A 25,953-nucleotide genomic window follows, 5' to 3' on the forward strand; every position below is an offset into this window, starting at 1 on the left:
CCAGCTTCCTGTTGAGGACGATGACAATGACTTTGTCTGTTGCCCAGGCCCTAGCGATCTCAGTTTATATCTGTGGACCTTCGTTGAGTGTCAGAGAGGCCTGCTGTGTAGCCTCAACGCTGCCACAACCTTGCTGTGTGACCTTCAGCAAGGCCCCACCTCGCTGGGCCTCACTGGAATTGCAGGGTTGAATGAGGTGACCCCATAGTCCTGGACTCTGTCACTTAAGGAGAACATAAAAGGAGCAGAAGTAGGCCACACGGCCTGGTCCTCAGCAGCCTGAGATGGGGTGCGGGTCAGAAATTAGACTGAGATGATGCTTAAGGGCAGGGTAAGTAGGAAAACTCACAGTAGTTGAAGGCAGTGCTGGGCCAAGCAAGGCCGGCCGGGCCAGCCAGGTGCTCAGCGCCTCTGGCCCCAGCCAGCTCGGGAAAGTCTCACGTCTGTGTCTGCTTCTTTCTCCTCCTCCTCCATGCGTGCAGCTGGGAGGGACCTGCCTGCTGGGCGTCGGCATCTGGGTCATGGTGGACCCCACCGGTTTCCGGGAGATCATAGCTGCCAACCCCCTGCTCCTCACAGGCGTCTACATTCTCCTGGCCATGGGGGGCCTGCTTTTCCTGCTGGGCTTCCTGGGCTGCTGCGGGGCTGTCCGCGAGAACAAGTGTCTGCTGTTATTTGTGAGTGGCCCATCCCCCACCCCACCCATGGGCTCCCTCAGGTGGGAGGCGGGGGCCTGGCTTCCATGCAGAACCCAACAGGTCCTTCCCACACTTAGCACTGTCCACTCCAGAAGGGACCTTAAAGATCAGGGCCTCCCAGGAGCTGGGGGTGCAGCTCAGTGGCAGAGCACTTGCCCCACATGCACAAGGCCCTGGGTTCTTTTCCCACTGCTCCAAGAAATTTTTAAAAAGCCAGCTTTGCAGTCAGAGGTCTGCAGGCCCTGCAATGCCCTGCCACTTGCCCTGCAGCCCCAGGGAGGTGTCAGCAGGCAGAGAGCTGAGACCTAGGCGGTTGCCCTGCGGCCCCAGGAGCCAGTTTCTGCTTGCCTTGTCTTCCTCGCTCCCGCTGGACTCTGCCACTTCCCCCACTGGCTCTGCGGCCGTGTGCTGGGGCTCACACGGAGGTCAGAGTCTCGTGGCCCAGCCTCCAGGAGCAAAGGGGTTCCCAGCCCTTGCTGCTCGCCTTTGGGGCCCAGCTCCACCAGCCTGCGCTGCACTGGGTCCCTGGCTGCAGTTCAAGGGGTTCCTCCAAAACGGTGACCTCGGCCTCCAGCCCTGAACAGCCAGGCTTCTCCAAAGCAGGATCTTCTGAGAACACTGACGTCGACACAGAATTCCTTGGGGACACAGCTAGGATGTGGAAGAATCTTTTACCCCAGTTCCAAGACAGATACTGTGATCTCTGAAGGTTCTCAGTCATTAAATAAACAGTCCTTGGACGCCTATTAGGAGGGTGCTGAAGAGGCATCAGGGACCAGGGGTGACCATCTGCTCCCTGCAGGCCAGGCTCTGGGAGGCAGGCTGTGTGAGGCTGGGGAGCTGAGTTGCACGCCACCCTGCTCCCTGTAGTTGTGCCCCAATAGAGCTAAGGCCAGGGAGACCTGGCTGATCAGTCGAGGTTTTGTCTGGTCCCGCGGCGACCAGTATCCAGCTAAGTGTCACAGTGCGATGATCCGCATCCCGGAGAAGCGAAATCAGCTGTGAAATGAATGATGGGGGAGCCTGGCCTGCCTTCTTCTTTCAACCTGGGAGCCCCATGAACTTTTCCCTGGAAGGCAAACAAAGGAGAAGTGCGGGCGCCCCCTGGCGGCAGCTTCCCTCCGTGTCGGTGCGAGCTGGGCGAAGTCTTGGCTGGCCCTTGAAAAGGGGTCTGGAATATGGGTCCCAGGATGCAGCAGACCTCCCCCACCCCCACCTCGGCCCCGGGGGCTCATTCATTGTTAATGTGCAGTCTCTGAAGCCAAGACCGGAAGCCAGCGCAGTGCTCTTGGCTGGGAGCAGGCCGGCCGCTGCTGCCTCACAACTCTGCAGCTAAGTGCTTACTGCGAGCCTGCCAGCTGGAAGGGACACGGTCTGCTTGGTGCTGGGGAGAAGACTGAGGCCCAGGGACAGGACAGGATCTGCACAGTCGTCCTCTGGGACAGAGTGAGGGCCTGGCTGCCGGGCAGATCCTTCCCCTCACCCTTATCCTCTTTGTCTGTCTGTCTGTCTGTCTGTCTGTCTCTCTCTCTCTCTCTCTCTCTCTCTCTCTCTCTCTGTCTCCCAGTCCCTCCATCTCTTTGTTTCTGTCCTGCTCTTTCCCTATCCCTCTCCTGAGCTGTCCTTGCCTCTGTCTGCCTCCATGCCCTCCCAGGTCCAGTTCATGAAGCCTGACTGAGCTCACAGTGCTGGTCAGAAGCAGGGTCACCTGCATCCCAGGCACCTGTCTCCCAGAGAGACAGCCTCAAAATATACTCAGAGTCCAAAGTTCACATGCAAAGGTTCTGACAGGGCCTGAGTGTGTGGGTGTGTGTATTGCATGTGTGTACACTGTACGTGTGATGTGTGCCTGTATATGTGCTGTTACAAGCACGCTGGGTGGCATTGCGTGTGTCACGTGTTCGTGTTTGTAGTATATCGAGTGTGTTCACACGTCTTGGTGCACTGTGTGTACACATGAACTGCACATGTGTTCGTCACATTTGTGTGTACGTTTCATGTGCATGTAATATGTGCACATGTGTGCTGGGTGTGTGGGGTCGATTGCAGAGGGGTTCTGGGGGAGTGGATGCTGAAGCTCCGAGGATTTTAAGAAGTTTCTGACCTAAAAACTGAAGAACCACTCTCTCTCCCAACCTGAAGCTGGTCAGGTGGTGGTGGTTCCATCCGAGTAGAGGCACGGGGTCTCCCCCAGGACCACCTTGGGAGAGGAAGGCTATGACCACCTTTGGAGCTGGAAGGCTATGAAACTCTGGAAGGGGTAGAGAGAGGGACTTGCCCCCTCGGGATGGTGGCTCAAAGGTCTGGAGGACTGGAGATGCCTTGCTGAGCTCCCCCTGCCATCTGCTCCAGGGCTGAGAACCCACAGGGATTGGGGGCAGTGGACTGGCTGAGGATCACTTCACCTGGTGGCCCTTCTGTCTGGAGGCACGGTTTCTCGACCCTCGTGCCCCTGGACCAGGGGTGCCTGGTGTGGAAATCACATACCGTCCCTTTCTGAGTATCTGGAGGAGTCTTTAGCTAATTTAAAGATCCTAATTTTTAAAAATATTTTTCAACAAAGGCATGCCAAATTGGAAAAGAGAACAGCAAAAAAGAGAGGATTATATTTAAAAAATAGACAAGCTGACTTGTACGTGAAATATGTAAATTTGGTAAATATTTATTAGAAATGAGAACGGAAAGCAGCCGAGGATTGCGGCAGATGGACGAGAAAGCCCGGGAATGCTCACATGTGGTGAGAAGCCACTTGGGCGCCTGTGTTCCCATCCCGCTAAGCAGCACCCTGTGTCAATGTGCAGAATCTCACTGTCCGCCGGCAAAGTGGCTGAGCCAGATGAATGCAGGCATGCCCTGGGCCGCCCTGATGCGGGGCAGCCCGGTGCCTGGCCCCAAGGGCATGATGGACAAATCACCCTGGACAGAAAGGACAAGAAGGAGGCGGTATCTGAGGTGTGGATTAAGAGTCAGGGCTTTGGAGTCTGGGCTGTGAGTCCCAGATCTGGTTCCTTAACCTCTCGGGACCTCAGATTTCTCTAGTGTGAAATGGGACAGCCATACCTCCTTCCCAGCTGCAGTGAATGCTGTATCCATGATCCAGCGAGAAAAATGCACGCCCTGCTTACCTGTGTGTCCAGCTCACATGTGCACTTGATAAATGGAAAACCAGAGAACTGGCATTGACCCAGAATGGATCAGGCAGGCTGTTTGGAAACCTAAGACCCTGAAGCTCATACGGCTTCCAGGATAACACGGTGCTAAGAAGCTGTGTTCAGTCCTGGGGTGACAGTCACCCACTGTGCCAGCCAGGAGGACTTGCAGCTCCTCTCTGAACCACGAACCCCGTCCATAAAATGGGATGCTGCTGAGTGGGGAGCTGCTCGCCGGGCTGCCAGGAGGGGTCACTGCACAGTGCCAGGGTAGTGGGTGCTGGTTCACACCAGCTGCCCCAAGGATCTCCATATCCCCCTTGATCCCAGCTGTCTTCTGAGCAGCTGTCCCATCATGCCGGTGTTGTGTAAGCGCGTCACCTGGGTCCTCTTGGGGATCGCACATGCACCCTAATGATGAGCACCTCACATGTTCTTGTTGAGGTTGTACGAAGGCGTCGTGGATCGTGCCTGTGCCCTGGTGATGAGCATGAGTGCGCGAGCTTTGCGATCAACCTCCATCATCAGTCATCTCTGGCCCAGTCGTGACTTGTAACCCCAGGCAGCTCAGAAACATCGCCTTGGACAAAGACCATTTCCAGGACTGCTCTTCGCCAGCCTGAGGACCTGCCAGCAGCCAGCAGAGGCCAGGGAGTGGGAGTGGCTCCTTGTGGATTCCAGCCAGGGAGATGGAGCTGGATGACCATCCATCACCAGATAAATGGAAGTGCCAGGCCTCCTGCCAGGGGCTCCGTCACTGCCACTGGAAGGAGAAGCAGAGGGCACAGCCTTCAGGGCCATCCAGCCCAAGAGCCAACCAGACTCATGGGAGTGAGGACCTCGGAGTGACAGAAGAGAGCGTGAGTGTCCTACAGCGGGCAGCCACGCCAGGCCCTGAGATGCTGTGCCCCACCTTGCTTCACAGATGCCAAGGAATGAAGGCAAAGGTGCTTTCTCTTTCTTCTGCCCCCCAACCCCAGCCTGGGATCACCCCCACCTTCCGGAAGTGCAGGACTGTGGCTGGAGTGGGTGCTGGGTCCAGGACTGGGCAGATCCACGCCATGTGCCTCAGGTCGGTCTGTGGATTTGGACATCTTAAAAACACCCTGGTTGCCAAGTCTAGGAGTTGTTTTGGGTCCATGTTGTGTCCTGGATGAGGATTCCTAAAGCCATGCTCAGTTCTTTCCTGGCTGGGCAGTGTGGCACCTCTACACAGCAGACGCTGTTGAGGTGGGTCTGGAGGCACCCCATGGTGGGCATAAAGTGACAAAGCTTCTGACAGGAAAGACGAATTCCCAGGTGGAGGCTCCTGAAGGCATCATCCATAGCCCAAAGGGCCCTGGGACACCTCCCAGTGGAGGTGGACACCTCCATCTGCACAGTCCTGAGCCCCTGAGTTGTCACCTTTCTGTTGTGACACCATGACCCCCATGACCCCCCGGAAGTGGGTCCACTCAGCCCCATTGTATGACGAGGAGTTGGGTCTGGGATTTAGCTCAGTGGTGCCTCTGCCTTCCTTGCAAGTGCAAGGTCCTGAGTTCAATCCCTGGTAAAAAAAAAAAAAAAAGTCTGTATGATGAGGAAACCGAGGCTGGAAGGGATTTGAAGAATTGTCCCAAGTCACATAGGACTGGGAAGGAGGGACCCAAGGTGTCCTGACATGAAGCCAACACCCTGCCTCCTTCCACCTGGGCACATCCGGTGAGGTCCCGCATGGCTTTCTGGGTGCCTGGGAAGGGTGTAGGAAGGAGCCCCCGTGTGCACCTCACAGGTTCTAGTCCACTGGTGGCTGACAGCAGTCTTCACAGATGCCAAGGAACGAAGCCAAAAGTGCTTCCTCTTTCTTCTGTCAGCAGCCCCAGCCCGCAGCAGTGACAGCAGGGACGCTCATGTAGCAAAGCCATGGTCACCACAGCATCCTGCCCACTTCTGGACTCGTTCATCTAACAGCCTGCGATTGTAGCCACTGTGTCCTGGGCACCGGGTGTGCAGTGTGCCGAGTTCCAGTCCCTGTCCGGGGGCATCTCGTTGGGCACCATGATGGGGACAGCTGGGGTGGGAGGTCAGGAAAGGCTTCTCACTGGAAGTGGCCAAGGCTGAATTAGATCTTGACAGTGAGGCATGAGAGGGCAAAGGCGGCTGGGTCTTCCTGGAAGAGACCACCTAGCGAGTGACAGCCTGACATGAGCCAGCGTGGGAAGTCGGGATCATTACGAATTCGGTGAGGGGAGCAGAGGGGGCTGGCAGTTGGATAGCAAACTCCAAGCCCCTAGATTTTCAGGTTTTGATGGTCACATGACCTGGCCTCCGGTCTTGCTCCTCTGTTTCAGCTGAAGAGCAGTGTGACCTACTTACTTCCCATGAGAAGCCAAAGAGGGGCAAGGAGAGATGGCCCTGCGACTGGCAGGATGAGAAAAGCCAACCTGAGATTCCCAAGATCTCAAGATTCCCACAGCCTGGACAGTCAGTTACCTGGAGGGAAATCTGCCTAGAGGGAGCCCAGAGGGATTTCACCAGCAGACTTTTTCTAGGGCTGCCAAGTAGGGTTGTTCAGGTTGCACACTGCACCAAGGGACCTCTCTAAGCAGTACTATGTTATGGAAGGACTATTCATTTGTTCGCATGTTTCATATTTCTGTTTCAACTTTGCTGACTCCAAAGATGGATCACTGGGGTGTCTGTCATGAGAAATACCTGATTCATGGCAGGGCAGTCTCTTCTTAGTCAATTGAGCGACAGGTGGAAGGGGTGTGTGGTTGAGCAGCCACCCCTCCCCTGACTCACGAGCTGGCCGGCCCCTGTCTTTGCAGTTCTTCCTGTTCATCCTGATCATCTTCCTGGCAGAGCTGTCTGCAGCCATCCTGGCATTCATCTTCAGGGAAAACGTATGTCCCAGCCCGCCTCTCTTGTCCCCACTACCCACAAAGGCTCTGGCCATCCAGGGCCGCTTCCCTTCCTTGACCATCTCACTGAGCTTGCAGCCCCATCCAGGTGCAGGCCCAAAGCTGCCCTGCAGCCCAGAGTCTGAGGAGGGTCACTGACTATCACTGGCCCTGGTGTGCACAGTGTGGGAAGGGGTGGGGGAGGGGGGCGCAGAGCACTCCAGCAGTGAGGCTCTGGTCCGGGTCCTCTCTGGGACATCAGCTGCTCCCCCAAGTGGACATCACAGGAAAGGCAGCAGGCTTGGGAGAAGGGCCGGGGCACCGGAGTCACGGGTGCAGAAGGGAGAGGAGGCTGGAGCCTGGGAGGGTATTCTCAGAATAAGAGTGGCATCCCCGAGAGGTGCAAGTGACTTAAGAGTCCCTGCCTGCACTGGGCTTCTGGGGGGACCCAAGGCACCTGCTGCTTCCACCTAGAGGAGCTGCTGGGCGGAAGGAGTGGGGTGATGGGCACCCCCAACCCATGCCCCTCCCTCTGAGGAGAACTCAGGCCTGAGCTCAGCCCCTAGGATGCAAGGCCTTTGTCACATTGAGGGGAGGACACAGGCCCCGGGAAGGGAAGGCAGCCAGATACCCTCACTCTCACCTGCACCTCACCAGATAACGGAGTTGGCAGGGACAGGTGGCACCGAGCTTTGGCCTCAGCACCTCCCTTCTGTCTCCAGCTGACCCGTGAGTTCTTCACCAAGGAACTCACCAAGCACTACCAGGGCAGTAATGACACAGACGTCTTCTCCGCCACCTGGAATTCTGTCATGATCACAGTGAGTGCCCCTCTACTCCCAGGGATGACTTCCTGTTCCTCTGCCCAGGCCAGACATCAGCAATCAATCCCAGCACTCTGCCCCTGAGCCCAGACCAGCTCGAACCCAGATCCACGTAGCACCCTGGGCAGCCATGGCCAGGCAATCACAGTCCAGATGAGGGGTGAGACCTGTTTGCAGCCACGGTCACCATCACTGAAGATGAGAAAAGTGAATGAGGGCCCTGCAGGCTCAGAAAGGCCGAGTCACTGTACCACAGCCACACAAGAGGGCAGATGGGGCTAGGCCACCTGGTTCTGAGACCTCTCCTCTCTGGGGCCATCTGTCCTCTGGCACCCTTGCTCCAGCCCCTGCCCTGTTTCCTGCTCTCCTCCAGTTTGGCTGCTGTGGGGTCAATGGACCTGAAGACTTCAAGCTGGCATCAGTGTTTCGCCTGCTGAGCCTGGACAGTGAGGAGGTGCCAGAGGCCTGCTGCCAGCGGGAGCCCCAGGCCCGGGACGGCGTGCTGCTCAGCCGGGAGGACTGCCTGCTGGGGCAGAGCCAGTTCATAAACAAGCAGGTTCGGCAGTGCTGGCTGTGAGCTTGGCCCCTGTGCCTGAGCAGGGGCTGAGTATGAACTTGGTCCACGGCTGGAGGGGGCTGGGGCTGGGACTGGGCTGGGGTGCTGATAGTGCAGGTCAGGGGAGGAGGGATAGACACACTATCTAACCAGGTGCTCTATTTTGGAGGACGCTCACCTTGGTTGTGGGGGGAGCACACCATTGTCTGGGAGGGAACAAGGTCTCCCGACCTGACCTCCAAGCTCAGGGACGCTTCTGTGCACCTCTGCTCTGCTCTAAGCTGCGGGTTCCCCCAGCCCTGGAGGAGGTTTCCTCCCCCTGGAGGGAACCCTTGTCCTTCCAGCATGTTAGAGAAACAGGGTCCCTGTACCCCTCCCCTAGAGTGCATGGTCTGTGCGTGCGTGCATGCGTGCATGTGTGCGATACAGCTACAACATCAGGTTGGGCAGGAAGGGAGGCCGGGGCTGCTGAGCTGTCCTCAGGCCCCTGACTCCCTTAGGCTGTCCTGGGAGCACGACAGACACTCAAGAGCCTGCAGGGAACAGGAACTAGGGGGCAGGAAGCAAAAGGGCAGACGCAGACAGGAAGTAGCCATTTCACAGAGTAACGCCTGCCATGGTGGGAATTAAACAGGGAAGGTACTGTGGGGGACGGGGCAGGCTTCTTGGGGTTCAGGAGAGTTGACCACTGACCCGAGGCCAGATCCTTGTGACCTGGTGATGCCACTGCCGCCCCTCCTCAGCCCCATGAACTCAGCCCCTCTGTCTCTGCACCTGCCCAGGGCTATTGAGACATAGGGAGCCCAAAGCCACATTCATTCTGCGCCTCGTGGCCCTGCCTCCCTGCAGGGGAGAAAGACCTAAATTAGGAATGAACAGGGCCCTGGGACCAGGCTGCTGTGGAATTGCCCAGAGATGCCTGGCGGCCCAGGGTTGTCACCTCTGTCAACAGCCGCCTTCAGCCTGCTGATGCCACCTGCAGGCATCAGGGCCCGTGCCTCAGACAGGCTTCCTGTGTGGAGATCTGCACTCTGGGTGGGCTCAAACTCAGAGCTCAGCCAAGAGATCCCTGCCTGGCCACACCCATTCTACACAGACTCCGCTACCCCTGCGGCTCGGCCAAGATTGGCTGTGTGACTTTGCTGCTGACACTCGCATCCCTCCCGAGCGCCTTCCCCATGGGGATGTCTGCATGGGCGCCATCTCCAGTTGATTCCTCTCCAAAGCATCGGTTCCCCAAAGCCCGGGACACATTTCTGACTGGCGCAGGCCACAGGCGAGAAGCTGGAAGGGCCGGCCTATGGGACAGGGGAGGCGAAGAGTGGGCACCTTGGCTGCCGTGGCGAGGGGGAGAGGGGGCCTGGGTGGACACAGGGAAGGGACAGTGGGTTAGACCAGGGTGATGGCAGTGGAGACAGAGCAGTGGCCATGTGACTGGTGAGCGTGGCTTTAGTCACTTCCCCATCACTGGGACAGAATATCCAGTGACCACGACTTAAAGGAGAGGCAGAAACAGGGTGGCAGAAGGGCCTGGGGGAGGACAGCCACTCCATCTTGGTGGCCAGGAAGCAGAGGACAAAAGAGGAAATGGGGACAAGAGTGGACCCCAGTGACCTACGTCCAGTCACCTGCAAAGGCACAGTCAGCTCCAGTGGGTGAATCCACGGATGGGTGCAGCGCCCCACAAGCCAAAACCCTACTTCTGAGCACGGGACATGTGGGGACGGTTTAGATCAAGCTGAAACCTGAGGTGCATTTGGGACGTGCTGGCTGGGCTCTGGGAGGTCGGGGGGTACACGGGCTGGAGCCCACCCCCACCCCATGGCAGTGTCCATGTGAGGGGCTGCCTGTGGGCATCACTGGAGGCCAGCCTGGCCTGGGGGTGACACGGGGAATGAGGTGAGGGGCCTTCTCTCCCTGCAGGAGGACAGTTCTGGAGGCAGCTTGGGAAGGCACCACCATGAGGTGCAGTTGCGGTGACACCTACGGGTGCACGCAGAGCTCTGAGTGCTGAGCCAGGGACCTGGCCCCGGAGGGAGGAGCCCATGCCTTCCTGGTACCTGAGAGTGTGGGGATATAGGGAAGTGGTGCTGGTGGCCTGAGGGCACATGGGGTGACCAGCAGCATCCCCAGGTCAGAAACACTGGTAGTCACCCAACGAGGACAAGGTGACTGCCCCCAGCACCAGGGACTTGTCCCCTTGCAGGTCCTCTGGCTGGGCCCAGAGAATATGCACCTTCCTGCAGAAGAAACTTCTTCCCCAAGATCTGTGTTCATCCACAGCAGCTACCAGGCACCCGGCTCTAGTACTGGAGTCAGAGGGATGGCGTGTCACAAAGATGACGGGTGTGAGGCGCTGGGGTCCTGGGCTGCAGAGTCTGGCTTTCTTCTCTGTCCCTCTTGCCTGCTCTGCTGTGCATGTCCCCAGGAGGGACTTCGGTGAATGCCACAGGATGGCAGTGTTTGCAGGTCACCGGCTGCCCGCCACCCAGCCCCCCCTGGCCGTGGCTTCACCTCCATCCTTCCCCACAGGGTTGCTACTCGGTGATCCTCAATGCCTTCGAAACCTACGTCTACCTGGCAGGAGCCCTGGCCATAGGGGTGCTGGCCATCGAGGTAAGGGGGAGTCCCATGTCTGCTGCTCCCCCAGAGGGAGCCCCACATGGAGCCTGGGGTGGACCCCACAGTCTGCACCCCCAGCTGGCTCCACCTCCCCCACTTCCCCAACCCAGGACAGGGGGGTCCCTGCGGTGGGCACGGGGGTGTCAGCCCTGACACACTGCCACCTGGATCACCCTGGGATCTGCAGATGACACAGCCAGGTGTGGGGACACTTCATCTCACAGCAGTGGGGACAGCAGGCCCTGAGTCACCCCTCCCCACTCCCATCTTCAGCGGGATGAGGGCAGCACATTAAAAGGTGGGGGGTGTTCAGGCCCGAGCCCCCTCCACCCAAGGGCCTGTGAGCCCCCTCAAAAGGTGAGCTGCAGTTGAGTGTAGGGGTGCACACCTGTAACCCCAGCACTCTGGGAGCCTGAGGCAGGTGGATCGCAGATTCAAGCCCAGCTTGTACAACATAACGAGATCCTATCTCAAAATAAAAAATATAAAAAGGGCTGGGAATGTAGCTCAGTGTTTTGGCCCTGAGTTCAATCCCCAGTAATGCAAAAAAAGAACAGAAAAAAAGCTTGAACTGCTGCAGACCTCAGAGCCACCACGAGGTGGCGCGCAGCCAGAGAGGAGCTGCACCCCACCTCCACCCTGAAACTGGCTGCTTCAGAAGGGAACCTGAGCCTTGCTCACCCCACCCCTGCTGGGCTCCAGGAGGGGCCTCAATGAAGGGGAAGCAGACAGGTTGCACGGGGGCGGGGGAAATCGTGTGCGCGCGCAGAGCCAGTGGCCAGCTCATGGGCGGGCGTCGTGGCAATGTCAGTGCCCAGGGCTGCGTGCCGTCTCAGGGAGGCATCTGTACTCTGATTGCTGCCCTCACGCACCCCACCCAGGGCCTCGCACCCCCCAGGCTGGAGTCAGGCCATCTGTGATGCGCCAGGATGCGCTCCAGTGGGGCTGGGGTGGGGAATCAGCAAATCTGGTCAGAGGGGACCCCGAGTCGGAGTCTCTGCCGCCCCCCACCCCAGGGCCCTTGTGCTCCGCTCTTGACTCTGGGAAGGTTGCAGCTACCGTGCCACGTTACACCGGTAAATAATTGCCTGGTACTTAAATCTCAGCCCCTCCTGGGAGCTGGAAGTCGGATGCCGGGGTCCGGGCGTGGGATCTGTGGTCACCACGCCTGGACTCAAACCCTAGTTCCCAAACTTGCAGCTGTGTGGCCTTTGCCAGCTATGCACCCTCTCTGCCTTGCTCCCTGGTCTGCAGAAAGCTTTCTGGGAAACCACTTGGAAGCGGGCCTGGCACCTGATAAGCTCCCAATACATGCTCAAATCCAGAGAAGGGAGGCACCTGGCCCAAAGTCACCACTGGTAAAGGGAGCCGCTGGATTTGAACCCATGACTCTATGCTTCGAGAGCCCCCCCTTCTCAGGAGGCCAATGCGGTGTGTTGGGGGACCAGTGTCAGGAATTGCTGCCCGAGCGTGACCCGGAAGCACGTGGCCCCTTCCCCTCCGGGGGACCTAGACACTGTGGGCCCAGCCTGACCGGTCACCCTGCTTTCTTGCAGCTTTTTGTTATGATCTTCGCCATGTGCCTCTTCCGGGGCATCCAGTAGAGGGTGGAGCCTGGAGACGCCCCGCCCAGCGCTGCCCGGCGCCCACGGCCCTTCCCTCCCCACCCCATCCCCTCGCCAGGGAGGAGAGGACGCTCCAGCCAGTGGCCCGGGAAAGGGCGGGCGCAGAGCTAATTTTTTTAAACAAAATGAAGACAGAAACGTGGACGTGGCCTCACTTGGACTCCAGGGCAGGGACTACGGGCTCACGACAGGACCCCAGCACTGACCTGTGATGCCCTCTGCCCCGGGGACCAGAGGAACACCGTGCCAGGACCCTGCCCAGGCAGACTCTGTCCTCCCCTGCCGCCGAGGAATCAAGGATTCCGGCCACGAGGAGCCACAGCTCCCAAACCCTCAGGGAGACTGGGCGGCCCCATCTCTAGGGGCCGTGCCTGGTCTCCGGGAAGCTGACAGCTGCCCCACCCCGTTTCCGGCTGGCGGAGAGGGGACTGCGTGCAGACGCTGGATTGGGAGCAGCTCCGCTGGCAGAGTCCTTGCTTTCCCATCTGCCGGACCACACAGGCCCAGAGAGGGCCCGGGAGCTGTCCGCAGTCACACAGCATGGCTGGCAGCTGTGAACAGAGCCCGGGCGGCTCCAGGCTGCTGTCACTGCACCCAGGACTCCAGCAGACCTGCTGTCACACTGCCCTGTGGCCTCGGCGTTCTGGGCCCCGGAAGTTTCCAGCTGGCCAGGAACCACCGCCTCCCAGCTCTCCAGCGAAGGAGTCTGCGACGCTCCTGCCTCCTTGTCTTGAGTTCCTCACATGTACATGGGTCACATCCCCTGTCCACACTGCTCCTCTCCCCTGCCTCTTCCCAGATCCCTGACTCTCAGGGTGAAAGAAGCCCCCAGGATCATCCTGTTCTCCTTCTCCCCTCCCAGAATGGAGGCTTGAATGTGTCCTGCAAGGTTCCTGCCACGCATTCTCCACCTTGTTGCATACCTCCCGAGATGGAGAGCTCACTACCTCCCCAGGCACCCTCCTGCCTCTGGACTGCTCTTTGGCATCACCAGATAGAAGAGGCTCCTGTTTGTGGTTCTGCCCACACCTCCGTTCGGTCCCTCCTTTCTGGAGTGTTCAGGTTGCATGATGACTCCCCCCAGCCTCGTCTGCAGGCTGAAGGACCCTTGGGCATCTCAGCCATTTCTGCTGTGACACGGTTTCCTGTCCTTTCACTGTCCACAGGACATTTGTGTTGCCTCCAGGCTCAGGCAGAAATTTCCCCATAGACTCAGAGGTTCTTGTCCATACAATGCCCCCAAACATACGAGCCTCACCCTCTAGACCAGTGTTGGGAGATACCTCCACCCTGATAATTAGGGGGCTGTGCTGACGCCGAGGTTTGGTCTGTGCCCAGTGGGAGAAGGCAGTGAAATCCCTACTAGTGATGTCTGATGGGCACCTTGAATGTGATTAATGATGTCTGGCAGGTGCCTTGAGTGTGACTAGTGATGTCTGCCATGGGCACAGGAGGAACAGCATGGTATCTGCTGTCCTCTCCCTGTCCCTCTTCAGATCTTAGAACTCATTTCCTGTCCCCGTGCCCAGCCTCCTGTCATGCTTTCCAGCCACTTGGAAGAGAGTTGCAGTCTAGAGCCCAGTGCCCCCTGCCTGTTTCCTGCCCCTTGTCAGATGTACCCAGCTGTGTCCCCTGCCGTTTTGACCTCCCTCATCTCCAAGCTCCATCTCTGTAAACTGTTCCTTTAACAGCTGGCCCTGGCATCACCATAAATGATGCTATGTGTTCCCTAAAGGCTGAGCCCCCAGGATCCAGGGGACCTGCCCATGGTTCCTAGACACACTTAGCCCCAGCTTCCTGGAAAGGCAAATGGCTGCTCTGAGGTTGAACCCAAGCTCACCTCACCCCAGCCAGGCAGGACTGAGCCCCGCCGTAGTCACGGGCACCCTCTGCCCAAGGTAAGCTCATCCCCAAAGGCTTTCCCCAAGGTGCCAAGGCCAATTAGCGCAAAAGCCCAAGCAGGCCCTAGCTGCCAAGACAGACGGGCATGTCAAAGGGCGAGGGCAGGGGTCTGCACCCTCCCCGGAAGCCCTGCTGGCATCTGACCTCACGCTATGTCCCTCCATCCGTGCTCAGGGGTTCCAGGCCAGATCCCCCAACCAGCCGAGGCCGCAACTCTCCTCCCTCTCAGTGGGTCACACATCAAAAGTCTATTTTGAAATCTGTAAATGTCCCTTGCAGCAGACAGCAGAGCTAATTTATCATGGTTTTCTCCCATGTGAGCCCCCCTTTTATATTCTATATCAAGAGCAGTTTTGTAATATAAAACAGGACGCCCACACAGGTGGTTTTGCACTGGTTTTTGTGACTGTTTCTTACAAAAAGAAGGAACGAGGAATAAATAGTGACCGTGAATAAAGGTGGTCCTGACTCAGGAGTGGGGTGGCCAAGTGGTGGCCAAAGCTGGATAAAGGGTGCTGGGCTCTGAGGGGAGGGGCTGGCCAGGGCGCCCCAAACCAGTGGCAGTGGGGGGCCTGCCTGGCTCCCTCCCCAGGCACGGGGTGCCCTGCCCTGCGCCACTGCCTCCTTCCAACCTCCAGTCCTCCCTGCCTTAATGTCCTCCATCCCCACACGTCTGCCAGGGCTTGGGCAGCCCAGGACCCTGTACCACTCCAGAGGCAGGGGCCACAACACCTTGCTGTCCCTCACAGCTGTGGGATTGGCTGTCTCAGCCACCAAATGCCCCGTGCAGGGCTGCTGCCCAGGCAACCTCAGTGTGCCGGACAGCAGCCACGTGTCACCCCACTGAGGGGCAGCTGGGCCTCAAGGCCTGGCACAGATGGGTCTGGGGCTTTGGCTGCAGGCACTGCCCGCTGGCAGAAGAGACAGTGGCTCCTGCCTGCCCAGGGCTTGGCAGAGAGCAGTGGGGCTCCAGGGACGAGCGTCCAGAGCATGCCAGGCAAGAGGGGCCTCCCAAGTCCATGCTCCATGCTGCTCGGCCCAGTGCAAGCTCAGGCCCTGCCAGGCCTCTCAGCTGCGTAACTGGTGGAACCACTCCTCCACCAGGCATGCACATGTCACTGGCTGCAGATGGGAAGGTCTCCTCTTGCCCTGCCATGTCTTGGAGAAGGGGAGGTGACAGGAAGTGGCTGGCTTAATCACTTCTATTCACCCCACTGTGGAGGGGCACAAAACCCTGCCCAGCCAGCCTTGGAGGTGGCCAGGGGTTCAGTCCCCAGGGAGGGGGCAGCCAGAGGGGAACCAGGCCCTGGAGGATGGGACAGGGACAAGGGGAAACAACTGTTCTTCATCTCCAAAACCACCTATCACCTCAGACCGCTCCCCTGCTGCCATCTGTGTCCCTTTCCAGGCTAGGGAGCTCAGGCCCCTCCGCACCCGGCCAGTTGGAGGAGGGGTCTGGGTGGGGACAGGAAGTCTGTGCAGGTGGGCCCGAGGGAGGTGCCAACTCTGGGCCAGCTGCCTCGGCCGGGCATGGGAAGGGCGTGTGCCCGTGTGCTTGGTACTCAGGGGCCCCGCACGTGGGGTGCCCAGGCTGCGGGTGGGGGATCAGGGTCCTGCTCTAGGGTTGTCCAGACATACAGGGCAGTTCTGAGGGGTGCTGGGGGCAGTGTGTAGGCTCTCACAAGAAAGAGAGGGCTCCCTGGCACACCTCAGACTCTGCTCTCCGGTCGGGACCTGTGGAGGGGCTCTGGATCCCAGAAAAGGGGCCATCCCTGTGTAGGGTAAGGAAGTGGGGTGCAGATGCCCATCTCCCCAACTGGCCTGTGAGCCTGGAAGCCCAGGAGGGAAGGGGCTCACCTTGCCTGCCTGCGGGCACTGGGGCAGGATGGGGGGCTGCCTTCCAGGACCCAAGGGGGAACAGATGCCCCAGAGCTGCCCGGGCCCAGCATGCGCAGGTCCCTGGACCTGCTAGACTTTCTTGGGCTTCCGGCCGACTTGGTAATAGTAGTAAATGCTGATGACCACGAAGAGGAAGCGGCTGGCCAGGAGCACCAGGGTCCCCAGCGACACCAGGCCCGTCTCGGCCAGCGTGGCAGTGACCACTGAGGGAGAAAGGCCAGGAGGGGACAAGTCAGAGGGGAGGTTATGGCCCCACGCCCTGTCCCACAGGAAGCCACACCAAGCCACAGCCCTGCTATGGCCCTCGCCCCCTGGCAACCTGCCACAGGCCACCCAGGACTCACCCACAAACTGGACTCCGAAGTAGCAGGCTTCCGTGAGCAGCGTCCACCGGATGATGACCTTCTCAGCCGTGTAGAGTGCATTCCACATGATCAGGGAGATGCCTGCTCGGGGACAGTGCGGAGGGGACAGCCTGCTCCCTCTGTCCTGTGCCCCTTTGCCCAACCCACACTCCTGAGGTCTTGGTCTGTCGGCCCCTGCCTGCCCTGCCGGGTCCCACCCTGCAGCGTCAGCCCGCTCATGTCACTGGCAAGGCCCTGTGGGACACTGAGCCAGTCCCTTCCTTTGCTAGGACTCCAACTCCATTAGCGGGGTGCGGGGGGGGGCGAGCTCTGGCTCCGTCCTTGCGACTGAGACGACTCCTCGCCTGGGCTGTGCGGCAGGACCTGGGACCCCAGCGCTCAAGCCACCGCCACGGGTGTGTGCCACCCACGGCCGCCAGGTGGCAACAGACACCCAGCGGAGTCGCCTGGGAGGCAGGGCCGGCAAAGGACCTGTGTCCCCTCACCCGCTCCTCCCCAGGACCCCCAGCAGCACTCACTGAGGAGGGCGCCCCCATAGAGGCGGATGGGGGTCTTGCTGGTGACCTCGGCTCCGTCGAAGACAGCATCGTAGAGCTGCTCAGGAAAGGCCAGGGCCTGCGCACAGTGGGAGGGGCTGGAGGCAAGGCTGGGGGGGCGCCTTCTTCAGAGCCCCAGGACCAGGCCAGGGACCTCAGGGCCGCCCCGCCCCTCCGCCCCAGGACAGGAGACTCTGCGGTTCTCAGGGCCACAGACGGGGACTAGGGTGGTCCCGGGCGGGCACGAAGATGTGCGGGCAGCCAGGGGCCCTCGGACAGCCTCAGTCCAGTTCTGAGTCCAGGTCCCGCCAGTCCGACTGACTGCGTAAGATCCGTCCCGCCCAGGGCCAGGTGCCGGGGCTGGGGGCGGGGTCTCACCATGACGGCGATGCCGGAGAACAGCACAGCGGACACGAACTGCCAGACCCTGGGAGGGGCGGAGAGGGAGGTCAGGACTGTCCCGCCTGGGACGTCCCCTCGCGCCCGACAGCTGGTTTGAGGAGGCGGTAACACTACGGAATCCCAAGTGGGGTCTCTGTCCTCCCCCAAAGCAAGACCCAGCTCAGGGCTCACCTCAGCCCCAGGGGCTCCCGGACGGCAAACTTGATCTCGTTGCCCAGGACCTGGCTGATCTGTGGACACAACGGGGGTCAGAGGCGCTCCCTGGGACCTGCCTGGGTTCCCCTGCTGGCGAAAGAGGCTGCCCCTCTCCTCCCTCCTCTGGGCACCGAGTTTAAGAGAAGCTGGAAATGTGGGGACTAAGAACCAGAGCTCAGTGCCAGCCGGATGTGGGCGTGAAGCCTGTTCCTGCCACCTGCCTGCGTGGCCTTGAGAACTCGGCGTAGCCTCTCCGAGCCTGTTTCCTCACCCGTACAATGGGTACATCCTTGAATCTACAACTCTGGGGCAGCCAGGTTAATGCTCCGACAGCGGCTGGCGCCGCACCCACTGCAGGAGCAGCTCTGCTCCTAGGTGGGACCCACCTTGGAGCGGTGCACCTCTCCGTCATCGTCCTCTCCGCCCACGCCCAGGATCTTCCGAGTCTTCAGGCGGCTCACGAGGTCCGTCTGGCTGTGCTTCTTCATGAGAGGCGGGGGCTGCTTGGCCGCCATCGCGTCCCGGAGCCCGGCAGAGGGGCTGGGTGGACAGGGCCAGGCCGGGTCACCAGCTGGACAGCCCCAGTCGGCCCACCCCCTCCAACCTCAGGACCCCAGGAAGGGCAGGGGATGGGTGGCCCCGGACACGTTAAGTGGGGAACCAGGGAGGCGGGGTCCCCTGCCCAGGCCCCGCCCCTTCCCAGAGCGCCCCCCCCGGGGGGGGCCAGCGGGCACCTACTGTGAGCCAGGCGCTGTGCGGGTCCTGGTCTAAGGGGCACAGTCTAGGAGAGGACACAGGTGCGGTGGGGGTCAGGGCTCCTCCATCACAGGCCCTGCAGGGTGGTCCCGGTTTCCACCCATTCTGCAGATCCCTGGAGGCCCAGCCTGCATAACCTCAGCCCTGGCCTGCAGGCTCAGAAGCTGCCTGCCCTTCCCACCCAGCACCCTGTGTCCCCAGGCCCATCCCAGCCTCTGAGCCCCATGAGGGCTGCCTGGCCAGGTGCACAATGATCACCACGTCACCTCCTTCTTCAAGCCTACCAGCTCAGCATTTTTTTTTTTTTAATTTTTGTTATCCTGAGGGTGGAACCCAGGCCTTGCTCACTACCCAGCCCCTTTTTTATTTTTTGAGACAGGGTTCAAACTTTTGACCCTCCTGCCTCAGCCTCCCAGAGTTCTGGAATTATAGGCATGCCTCAAGCCTGCCAGTGCTTTAAATAAACAGCCAAGCAAACAAAGGCCAGAACAAAGAATCCCACGGGGTAGGGGGTGCATGCACACAGTGGCTTTAGACACAATAAACAGGGACAGGTGCAGGTTTGGCAGGGACAGCAGACGTCTGCCCTCATCTCCAGGACCAGGTGCTGTTCTTGTGCCCTCCCCACTACACTCCAGTCACCCTCAGGAGGCTCACAGAGGCACTGGGTCACGTCTCTCGGCAGAGCCAGTCAGCCATGGCACCCCCAGGGCCCACGGCACTGTCCCACGTCAGGTGCCAGCCACCGCCCTCCAGGAGGCAGGCAGGAGCTGCAGTTGCCAGCGTCTCCGACGAGCCACGGCCCCCTGGCCCTCGGGTGTCACTTGGCCCTCCCCCTTCCTCTTCCGCCCTCCCTCTGCCCTTTTTCTTAACGTGTTGTCGCAAAGCTGTGTACATTTTAGCATGCGGGTGACCTGCATAGCCGGCACCTCCAACTCAGGACGAGGCAGTTTTATTACCCCACAGACGCCCTTGCTCTGTCCCGGCGCCCCTGCTGGCAGCCTGGGTCTGTTCTGTGTCACTATGGCTCTGTTTTGATTTCCTCAAATATGTTACATAAATGGAGTCATAAAGTATACGACCTTCACCGCAGCTTCTGCCATTCAGTGCCATGCCTTGGAGATCCATCCAGGCTGCAGGACTCAGTGGCCCACTGCTATTTGCTTATTTATCTTGCAGTACTGGGGATTGAACCCAGGGCCTTCACACTGAGCTCAGACTTGCGATCCTTCTGCCTCAGCCTCCCAGAGTACTGGGATTACAGACATTCACCACCACAGCCACATGGTTGGTCTTTATTTTCACCCTTTTCTTCTCACCAGGCAGTTGAGAGCTTAGTCCTGATCTACCCCTCCTAGCTGTGTACCTGTAGGCAAGAACTTAATCTCTCCATGCCTCGGTTTCCCCGTATGAAGTTGCCAAAAGAAGTGGTCCCACCTCGGGAGGACGTTGTGATGATGAGACCCCTGATCTCAATTTCCCCCTACAAAACGGGGGGCAAAGAGAAGGCCCACCTTGCGGAAGTGATAGTGGCCAGGGCCTGGGGCTGTCCATGCGTGTACCCATGGGCCACTGCCTGCCCAGCGGGCCGGGCCCGGCCTCCGCTTGCCTCCCTTCTCCACCTGCCACGTGGCGTCCTGGGAGGGCCCAGCCTGGCTGTGCTCACTGGCATCTCTGGATGGGGCTGGATGAACAGTAGGTGCTTCGGTGCCGCAGGCGGAAGAAGCAGCAGCCTCCCTGGCCCCAGGGGTGGGATGACGGGTACAGGCCCGAGGGAGGGCTGGACAGGGCAGGAAACTGACCATCCCCGGGGCCCAGGTGGCCCTGGAAAAACTGCGTCACCTCCAGGCTCAGGGGCAGCCAGGGCAGCAGTGGGGACACTGGGCCGACCCTGCCCCCACGGCACAGGCCGGGCTTCTATGGCTTCTGCCTGGACGGAATCGTAACGGGGAAGAACTGCTCGAGCCCTGTGAAGGCCAAAATGGGGCACCCGGGGCCTGCCCCACCCTCCCCCTGCAGTGGCCTCAAAGGACGCACCTCCAAGTAGCTCCTAGGGACAGTAAGGCAAAGCCAGGCGAGGGCCCTGCAGTGACCCAAGCCGGGAAGAGAGGGGCTCACCAGGGGTTCACGAGTCAGGGAAAGATGCCAGGGTGGGGCTGGGGTCTCATTCTTAATGACTAGGAAAACTTGGGCTCAGAGCCAACTCTTTCTCTTCACTGCTCTGTGACCTCAGGAAAGTCACTTAACCTCTCTAAGCCCCCATGTCTCATCTGTGAAACTGACCACTCCTTCTCCTCAGCTCCCAGCGTTGTGATGTGGAATACGGAGAACTGCCCATGAGGGGCTGGCACCCAGTATATGCCACACAAAGGACGGTGACCAATAACATAAATGGGTGCCCGCCAAGCCGGGCCCCAGGTAGCAGCTGAGCAGGACGGGCCGGGGCACCGCTCCCCTGCAGGTCCTGAGGACTCCCCCGGCTCCCCCATCCTTCCAGGAAGCTTGGTTTCCATAGAAACAGAGGGACTGCCGCTCCGCTTCGTCCTGTCTGGGAGACTGCCCAGAAGGACCAGGTTAGGAACCAAGGCCCGGAGAGAGGGACGGAGGCAGGAAGGGACCAGAACCTCTGCCAGCTGCCAGCATCCTGGTGACTCAAGGGGAAGTCACTGTACTGAGCACCTCCGCCAGGGAGCCGCTTCCCTTCCAAAGCAGGCTAACCAGAGGCAGCAACCGTCCCTCCCCAGCTAGTGCCAACACCTGTTCCCAGCTCCCCGCCACATCTGTCTTGGGGCTGGCGCAGGGCAGCTGTGACCACGACCACACCGGCGGCCCCTGTGTGGCCTCCACCTATGAGAATGGCCATATTCACTCCCATTTTACAGATGAGAAAACTGAGGCCCAGTGGCACATCTGAGTGGCTCGTGGGCTAAGTGGTCGAGCTAGGATACAAACCAAGCCCGCTGTGAACAGTGCTTTAAGTGGCTGCGCTGGGAGGAGCCGGCAAGTGTGTGCGCCTGTGTGGTGGTCAAGGAAAAGGAGGGGACATTTTGGTGAGCTTGATCTCCCCCATCTCGCCCACGGTGGCCCCAGCGAGCCCACCACTGGGGTCCGCCTGCCCTGGGTGGCGGCCCTGGCAGAGGCTGCAGCTCGGGCCCATTGTTCTGTTATCTCATGGGCACAGAATAGCTGGAAGTGGGGTCCGGGACCAGGCAGCACCCGGGGAAGAGGCGTCTGGCAGAAAGGGAGGCGGCCTTGGGAGGCCCTGGCTGCAGTGCGGGCAGAAGGACTCCGCGGCTCTAGACCCGCATCTAAAGCCCCAGTCAGGACCCCACTACCGCGGCTCAGCAAAGGGGGCCCATCTCCGGGGCTGCCATGGGGGTCCTGAGTCTGTGCCCGGGCTCGGGGCTCACACAAGTCCTGGCCAAGGCCTTGGGTCTGACCTGCTGTGCCGGGGGACCCCTCAATCACCAGGCCGGGGGTGGGGGCATTAGAAGCCGCAGGGCCCAGGGGTGCCGCGCAACTGCTGCAGAGGACAACACACAGCTGCCTCTGGGCGCAGGCCTTGTGGGGTTCCCGGGCCAGGCTGGGGGCGCCCTGGTGGTGGCAAGCAGCTGACAAGCCTGTCCCTCGAGAGCAGGCTGGAGCAGGCTGCCCCATGGGGGCCTCTCCCAGCTCCATGTCACCACTGGCCTTGGGCCCACTGCTGCAGAAAGCCAGGGTGACAGAGGACAGCTGGCCAGGCAGGAGAGGACACCATTGGAGCCCTTCCCAGGGAGAACGCTCCGGAGTCCAGAGAAGGTTTCCAACCCCGTTTCCAAGCATATCCAGGAATGGGAGCCCGGAGCTGGGCGCACAGGGTTTGTCCTGACTCGGGGAGCTGCAGGACAGCTGGGGCCGCCACCAGACTCCATGCCACTGGCAAGCCAGGGCCTGAATTCAGGCCTCAGTTTCCCTGTCTAAAAAAGCAGAGTGTGGTCTCCAAGGCCCTGCTGGGTTCCAGCTTCCAAACCTCTCCTGCCACCCAGGACAGGCCCTGCCTCCAGCTGCCCTGTCCCCATGCCCCAGGGGACAATTCTGTCCCTACTGCTCCCCTCCTCTCCATTCCCAAAAGGCAGAGGAAAGCCCAACTTTCCTCACAGACATCTCCAGAGCTTCAGGGGCCAAAATAAACACTTCCTCCCTGCTGACAGCAGAGCGTGAGGGAGGGCGGGAGGGGACACCGGGCCTCCCCACCGGAAATCACCCAGAGGGCCTTTCCTGTCTGACTGTCACTCCTGAGGGGTGGGCACGTGCAGAATTCCTGTCCTTTCAACCCCTGCCTTCCCTTCAGCCTGGTGACCGTGTCAGGGCCCTTGAGGGCCAGCTGTGCCGTCATCATCATGGGGACTTTCTGGATCCTGCATCCCGTGGGGCCGGGGCTCTTGGGAGAAGCAGAAGCAGCAGCACCTCACCCCTGTGCTGGCCAGGAGAGGAACAAGGAATTTCCTTCAAGGGACACTCCGCCAAGTCACACGCATTTTTTTCAGAAGTCAGTGATGAGGTGTCTTCTGGCCACACCCAGAGGCAGGCGCAAGGGTCGCTGTGCTTTTCCAAGGCCCGAGACAGGCCACCACCCCAGTCTGGGGCTGAGGGTCTTCCCCACATTGGGGCTCTGGCTCGGGTGCTAAAGGAGCAGGCCAAGGGCCTGTACTTACATACTGGCTCCGCCCCCCACTTGCTGGGTGGCTTTGGGCCTGGGTTGCTGCCTCTGGGCCTCGGTTTGCCCGCCTGTTAAATGGGTACGATAATAATAACACCTGTCTCACAGATGAGCAGATACACAAAAGACATCTGCACCACTACATGCTTTGTAGTAAATGCTCAATAATAATGCTGCTATTGCTATTTTCAGAGCAAGAGACTCAGTTTCCCCTGGACCAAAACAGTCCCCTTCTGGGAATTCCATGCTGGTACAGAATGAGCTGTTTAGAAGGAGGCGGCCGAAGGAAGGAGGCGCGATGACAGCAGTTACTTTGGGCCAGGAGGAAGAGGCTGCCCGAGCACATGGCTACAGGTGGGCAGGACCACAAGGACAGGGACCCTCAGTACACTAAGCCTGGGTTGCTGCCCTGCAAGGTGGGCCTGGCCCTGGGGGGGGTGAGCAGCTGAGATCAGGGGTACAGGGGAAGCATGGTGGGCTAGGAGTCAGAACCACACTTCTGGGCTGTGTCATGGGTGACAGATGTCCTCTGAGCGTCATGTCCCTGTCTGAAATTTGCGGGTTCCCTCCCTCCCCAGCCAGCCTTTTGTCAGATCCTTTCCCCTCCCCTTCTCCACCCTGCAGCCCCAGGTCCTTTGCACAAGTCATTCTCTGCAGCACCTCTCCTTTCCACAGCTCTGTGCACAGCTCAGCCCCTCAAAGCCTTAGCTCAAAGTCACTTGCTCTGGGAGGCCTCCAGGATCACCTTATTTAATGTGGCAGCCTCCTCTCTGGCCTCTACACGCCAACATTCCTCATTTTCCCCTCAACTTCCGGTGAACTACATAATTTGCTTATTGATTACTTGCTTTTTCCTCAGCCCCCTTAAGTGTCAGCTCCCTGGGGACAAGAGACTTTATTTGGTCCCCAGCTTTCGCCCCAAGTGCCTGGAAAGGGGCAGGCACATTGCTCAAGAAGTCCTTTTGGAGGTGATGCCCCCCCCCAATATTTTGCTCTATAAGCAAAAGTAAAGCGCAGCCCAAGACTACTGGGTGAATATGAGGAGGGGTTCGTCCCAGCCCCCCCATCCCCATGGGGGTGCCCTTTGTCGCAGAGGGGCACCAGAAGAACCTAGGCTGGGAGACGGCTGGGGGTGGGGGGGGCTGGCCTTTGCAGAGAACAGTCAGGCGGTGGACCAGCAGGAGGGGACAGCCACCTTTGGAAATCCCGAAACCGGAAGCTTGTGGGGAGAAGAGAAGCCAGGGCAGCTGGCTCTTGTGACGCTGGGGCCAAGGAGAACCTTGAGGGGCGGGCGGTCCATTTCACAGACGAGACAAACGAGACGCGAGACACTCTTGCTCTCTAATAGCCCCAAACCCTCCTCTCCTTCCCTGGGCTGAGTCTGGGGCGGCGGCTAAGGGACAACCAGTGTCCTTTTTTCACCAAAGCGACCCCGGTATTCCTGGGATCTGCGGGCTGTTGGTCGCAGGCCCCTCTCTGCAGGCCACCAGAGGTGGCGATCCCTGGCTACACAGTTTAAGCGAGCATCCTGCCGCCCCGGGACTTCTCCCCGTAGGCCATAAAGTTTGTCTAAAAGAAACCAAACAGGAAGCGCGGGCGGTGGGGCTGGGGCGGCCTTGGCCACCTGCGCAGGGCTTGGGGCAGCCCGGGGTTCTCGGCCTCCCAGCCTCCTGCCCCCGCCTCCTGCGCTCGGCGGAGAAATCCGCGAGGAGGTGGCGGCAGGAGCGAGCGATTGGGTGGGGGCGAGGGAGGGGACCCCAGCGAGGGCCGGCCTGGGGGCGCGCCGGGGTGGGCGAGGCGATCAGGCCCGTCCTAGACGCTCGGGGACAGAGGGGGGCGTCGCGCTGCACCTGCGCCTCCTTGCCCACCCCGGGCTGGGGCTCCGGCGCCGCCCGCCCGCTGCCACCTCCCCTCCAGCCCGGGAACCCGCGTCGCTCCCGGCCCTGCCCCTCCCCCCGGGCTCCCCTTACCTCCGGGGTCCAGACACTCCCCCACTTTCTGATCCCCCGGCTGCTCCTGGCCGGCCTCCCGCCCCTCTACCGGCAGGTCACGCCAGACTTGGGGGCGACCGGAACTCCGCCACCGCCTCGCCCCACGGCCCTGAGGGGGCGCAGCCCGCGGAACTCGCAAGTTTGCACCGCGAGCTCCTCCGGCCGGGAAACAAAGGCGAGAGGGGGTGCGGTGGGGAAGGGGGGAGGGGACAGAACCGAGCGCCGACGCCGGAGACCCCGGCCGGCCGGAGAGAAACAGCTTCGAGCTGTGTTTCTCTCTAGCTCCGAAGCAGAGTGCGCGAGCCCGAGAGCCAGTAAACAGTCCCAGAGGAAGGAGGCGACGCAGGCAGAAGCCAAGCTCAGGGAAATCGAGTCAAGGGGAGCAGAGCGCGCGGGGGACACGCGCAAGGGGCAGCGGACCGCGTCCTGCGCGGCTGGAGGAGCTCCCGAAAGTGCCCCGCTGTCCCGGCGCCCGGCTGCGCGCTCGAGGACCCCGCTGTCCCCGTGGCCGGAGGAGCCCGCGGGCTGCGTGCGCAGCACAGGCAGCGCCGGCAGCGCCGGGGAAGTGCGAGGCGCACGGTGGCGCCGGGGCGCGGACTTACGTTCCCGGCGTGGGGTCCCCGAGCTCGTGGGGCTGGCGGGCCGTGCCGGGCGGTCCTGCGACCCTCGGAGCCTCACATCGCGCCGCGCAGGGCAGGGCAGGGCAGGGCAGGGCAGGGCAGGGCAGGACAGGGCAGGGCAGGGCGGGCCGGACTCCTGCGCCGCTAGGCTCGCCTGAGTCTGGCGGCCCCGCAGGTCCCTCCTCTAGTTCCGCGCGCGAGCCAATGGCGCGCCGTCCCCTCCCACGCGCCG

General features: G+C 60.5%; 2 protein-coding genes across 25 annotated transcripts in view; one reads left to right on the top strand and one right to left on the bottom strand.

Moving 5' to 3' along the window:
* Tspan18 (tetraspanin 18) overlaps positions 1 to 14,715 on the top strand; it is a 124,463-nt gene extending 109,748 nt beyond the window's left edge. For 12 of the 19 annotated variants that reach the window (XM_087205657.1, XM_087205661.1, XM_087205659.1 and 9 more), the window contains 6 exons: positions 483 to 677; positions 6,658 to 6,732; positions 7,452 to 7,550; positions 7,927 to 8,109; positions 10,642 to 10,725; positions 12,288 to 14,715. In XM_087205657.1, coding sequence (XP_087061783.1) covers positions 483 to 677; positions 6,658 to 6,732; positions 7,452 to 7,550; positions 7,927 to 8,109; positions 10,642 to 10,725; positions 12,288 to 12,335 — 684 coding nt within the window. In that variant the 3' untranslated portion in view covers positions 12,336 to 14,715. Of the gene's footprint in view, positions 1 to 482; positions 678 to 4,291; positions 4,795 to 6,657; positions 6,733 to 7,451; positions 7,551 to 7,926; positions 8,110 to 10,641; positions 10,726 to 12,287 lie in introns of those variants that run through there. The other 7 variants (XM_087205650.1, XM_087205651.1, XM_087205653.1 and 4 more) reach the window with 2 other exon arrangements.
* Tp53i11 (tumor protein p53 inducible protein 11) lies at positions 14,642 to 25,886 on the bottom strand. Of its 6 annotated transcripts, none has more exons than XM_013074860.3 (8): positions 25,704 to 25,886; positions 18,390 to 18,436; positions 18,042 to 18,195; positions 17,632 to 17,690; positions 17,437 to 17,485; positions 17,041 to 17,137; positions 16,502 to 16,603; positions 14,642 to 16,360 (listed from the first exon to the last, which is right to left on the bottom strand). In XM_013074860.3, the coding sequence occupies exons 3-8, from the start codon at positions 18,168 to 18,170 to the stop codon at positions 16,227 to 16,229; spliced, it is 570 nt and encodes a 189-aa protein (XP_012930314.1). In that variant the 5' UTR covers positions 18,171 to 18,195; positions 18,390 to 18,436; positions 25,704 to 25,886; the 3' UTR covers positions 14,642 to 16,226. The 6 variants fall into 6 exon arrangements, with proteins under 6 accessions (XP_012930314.1, XP_004852037.1, XP_012930315.1 ...); XM_004851980.4 differs by having other exon boundaries at positions 18,394 to 18,436; positions 25,704 to 25,884; XM_013074861.3 differs by lacking the exon at positions 25,704 to 25,886 and adding an exon at positions 25,081 to 25,617.
* Between the last annotated feature and the right edge of the window lie 67 nt (positions 25,887 to 25,953).

This window comes from Heterocephalus glaber, unplaced genomic scaffold (assembly GCF_053883595.1).
Source record: "Heterocephalus glaber isolate CG9 unplaced genomic scaffold, H.glaber_assembly_v1.0 deba00000594, whole genome shotgun sequence".
Classification (NCBI taxonomy): Eukaryota; Metazoa; Chordata; class Mammalia; order Rodentia; family Bathyergidae; genus Heterocephalus; species Heterocephalus glaber.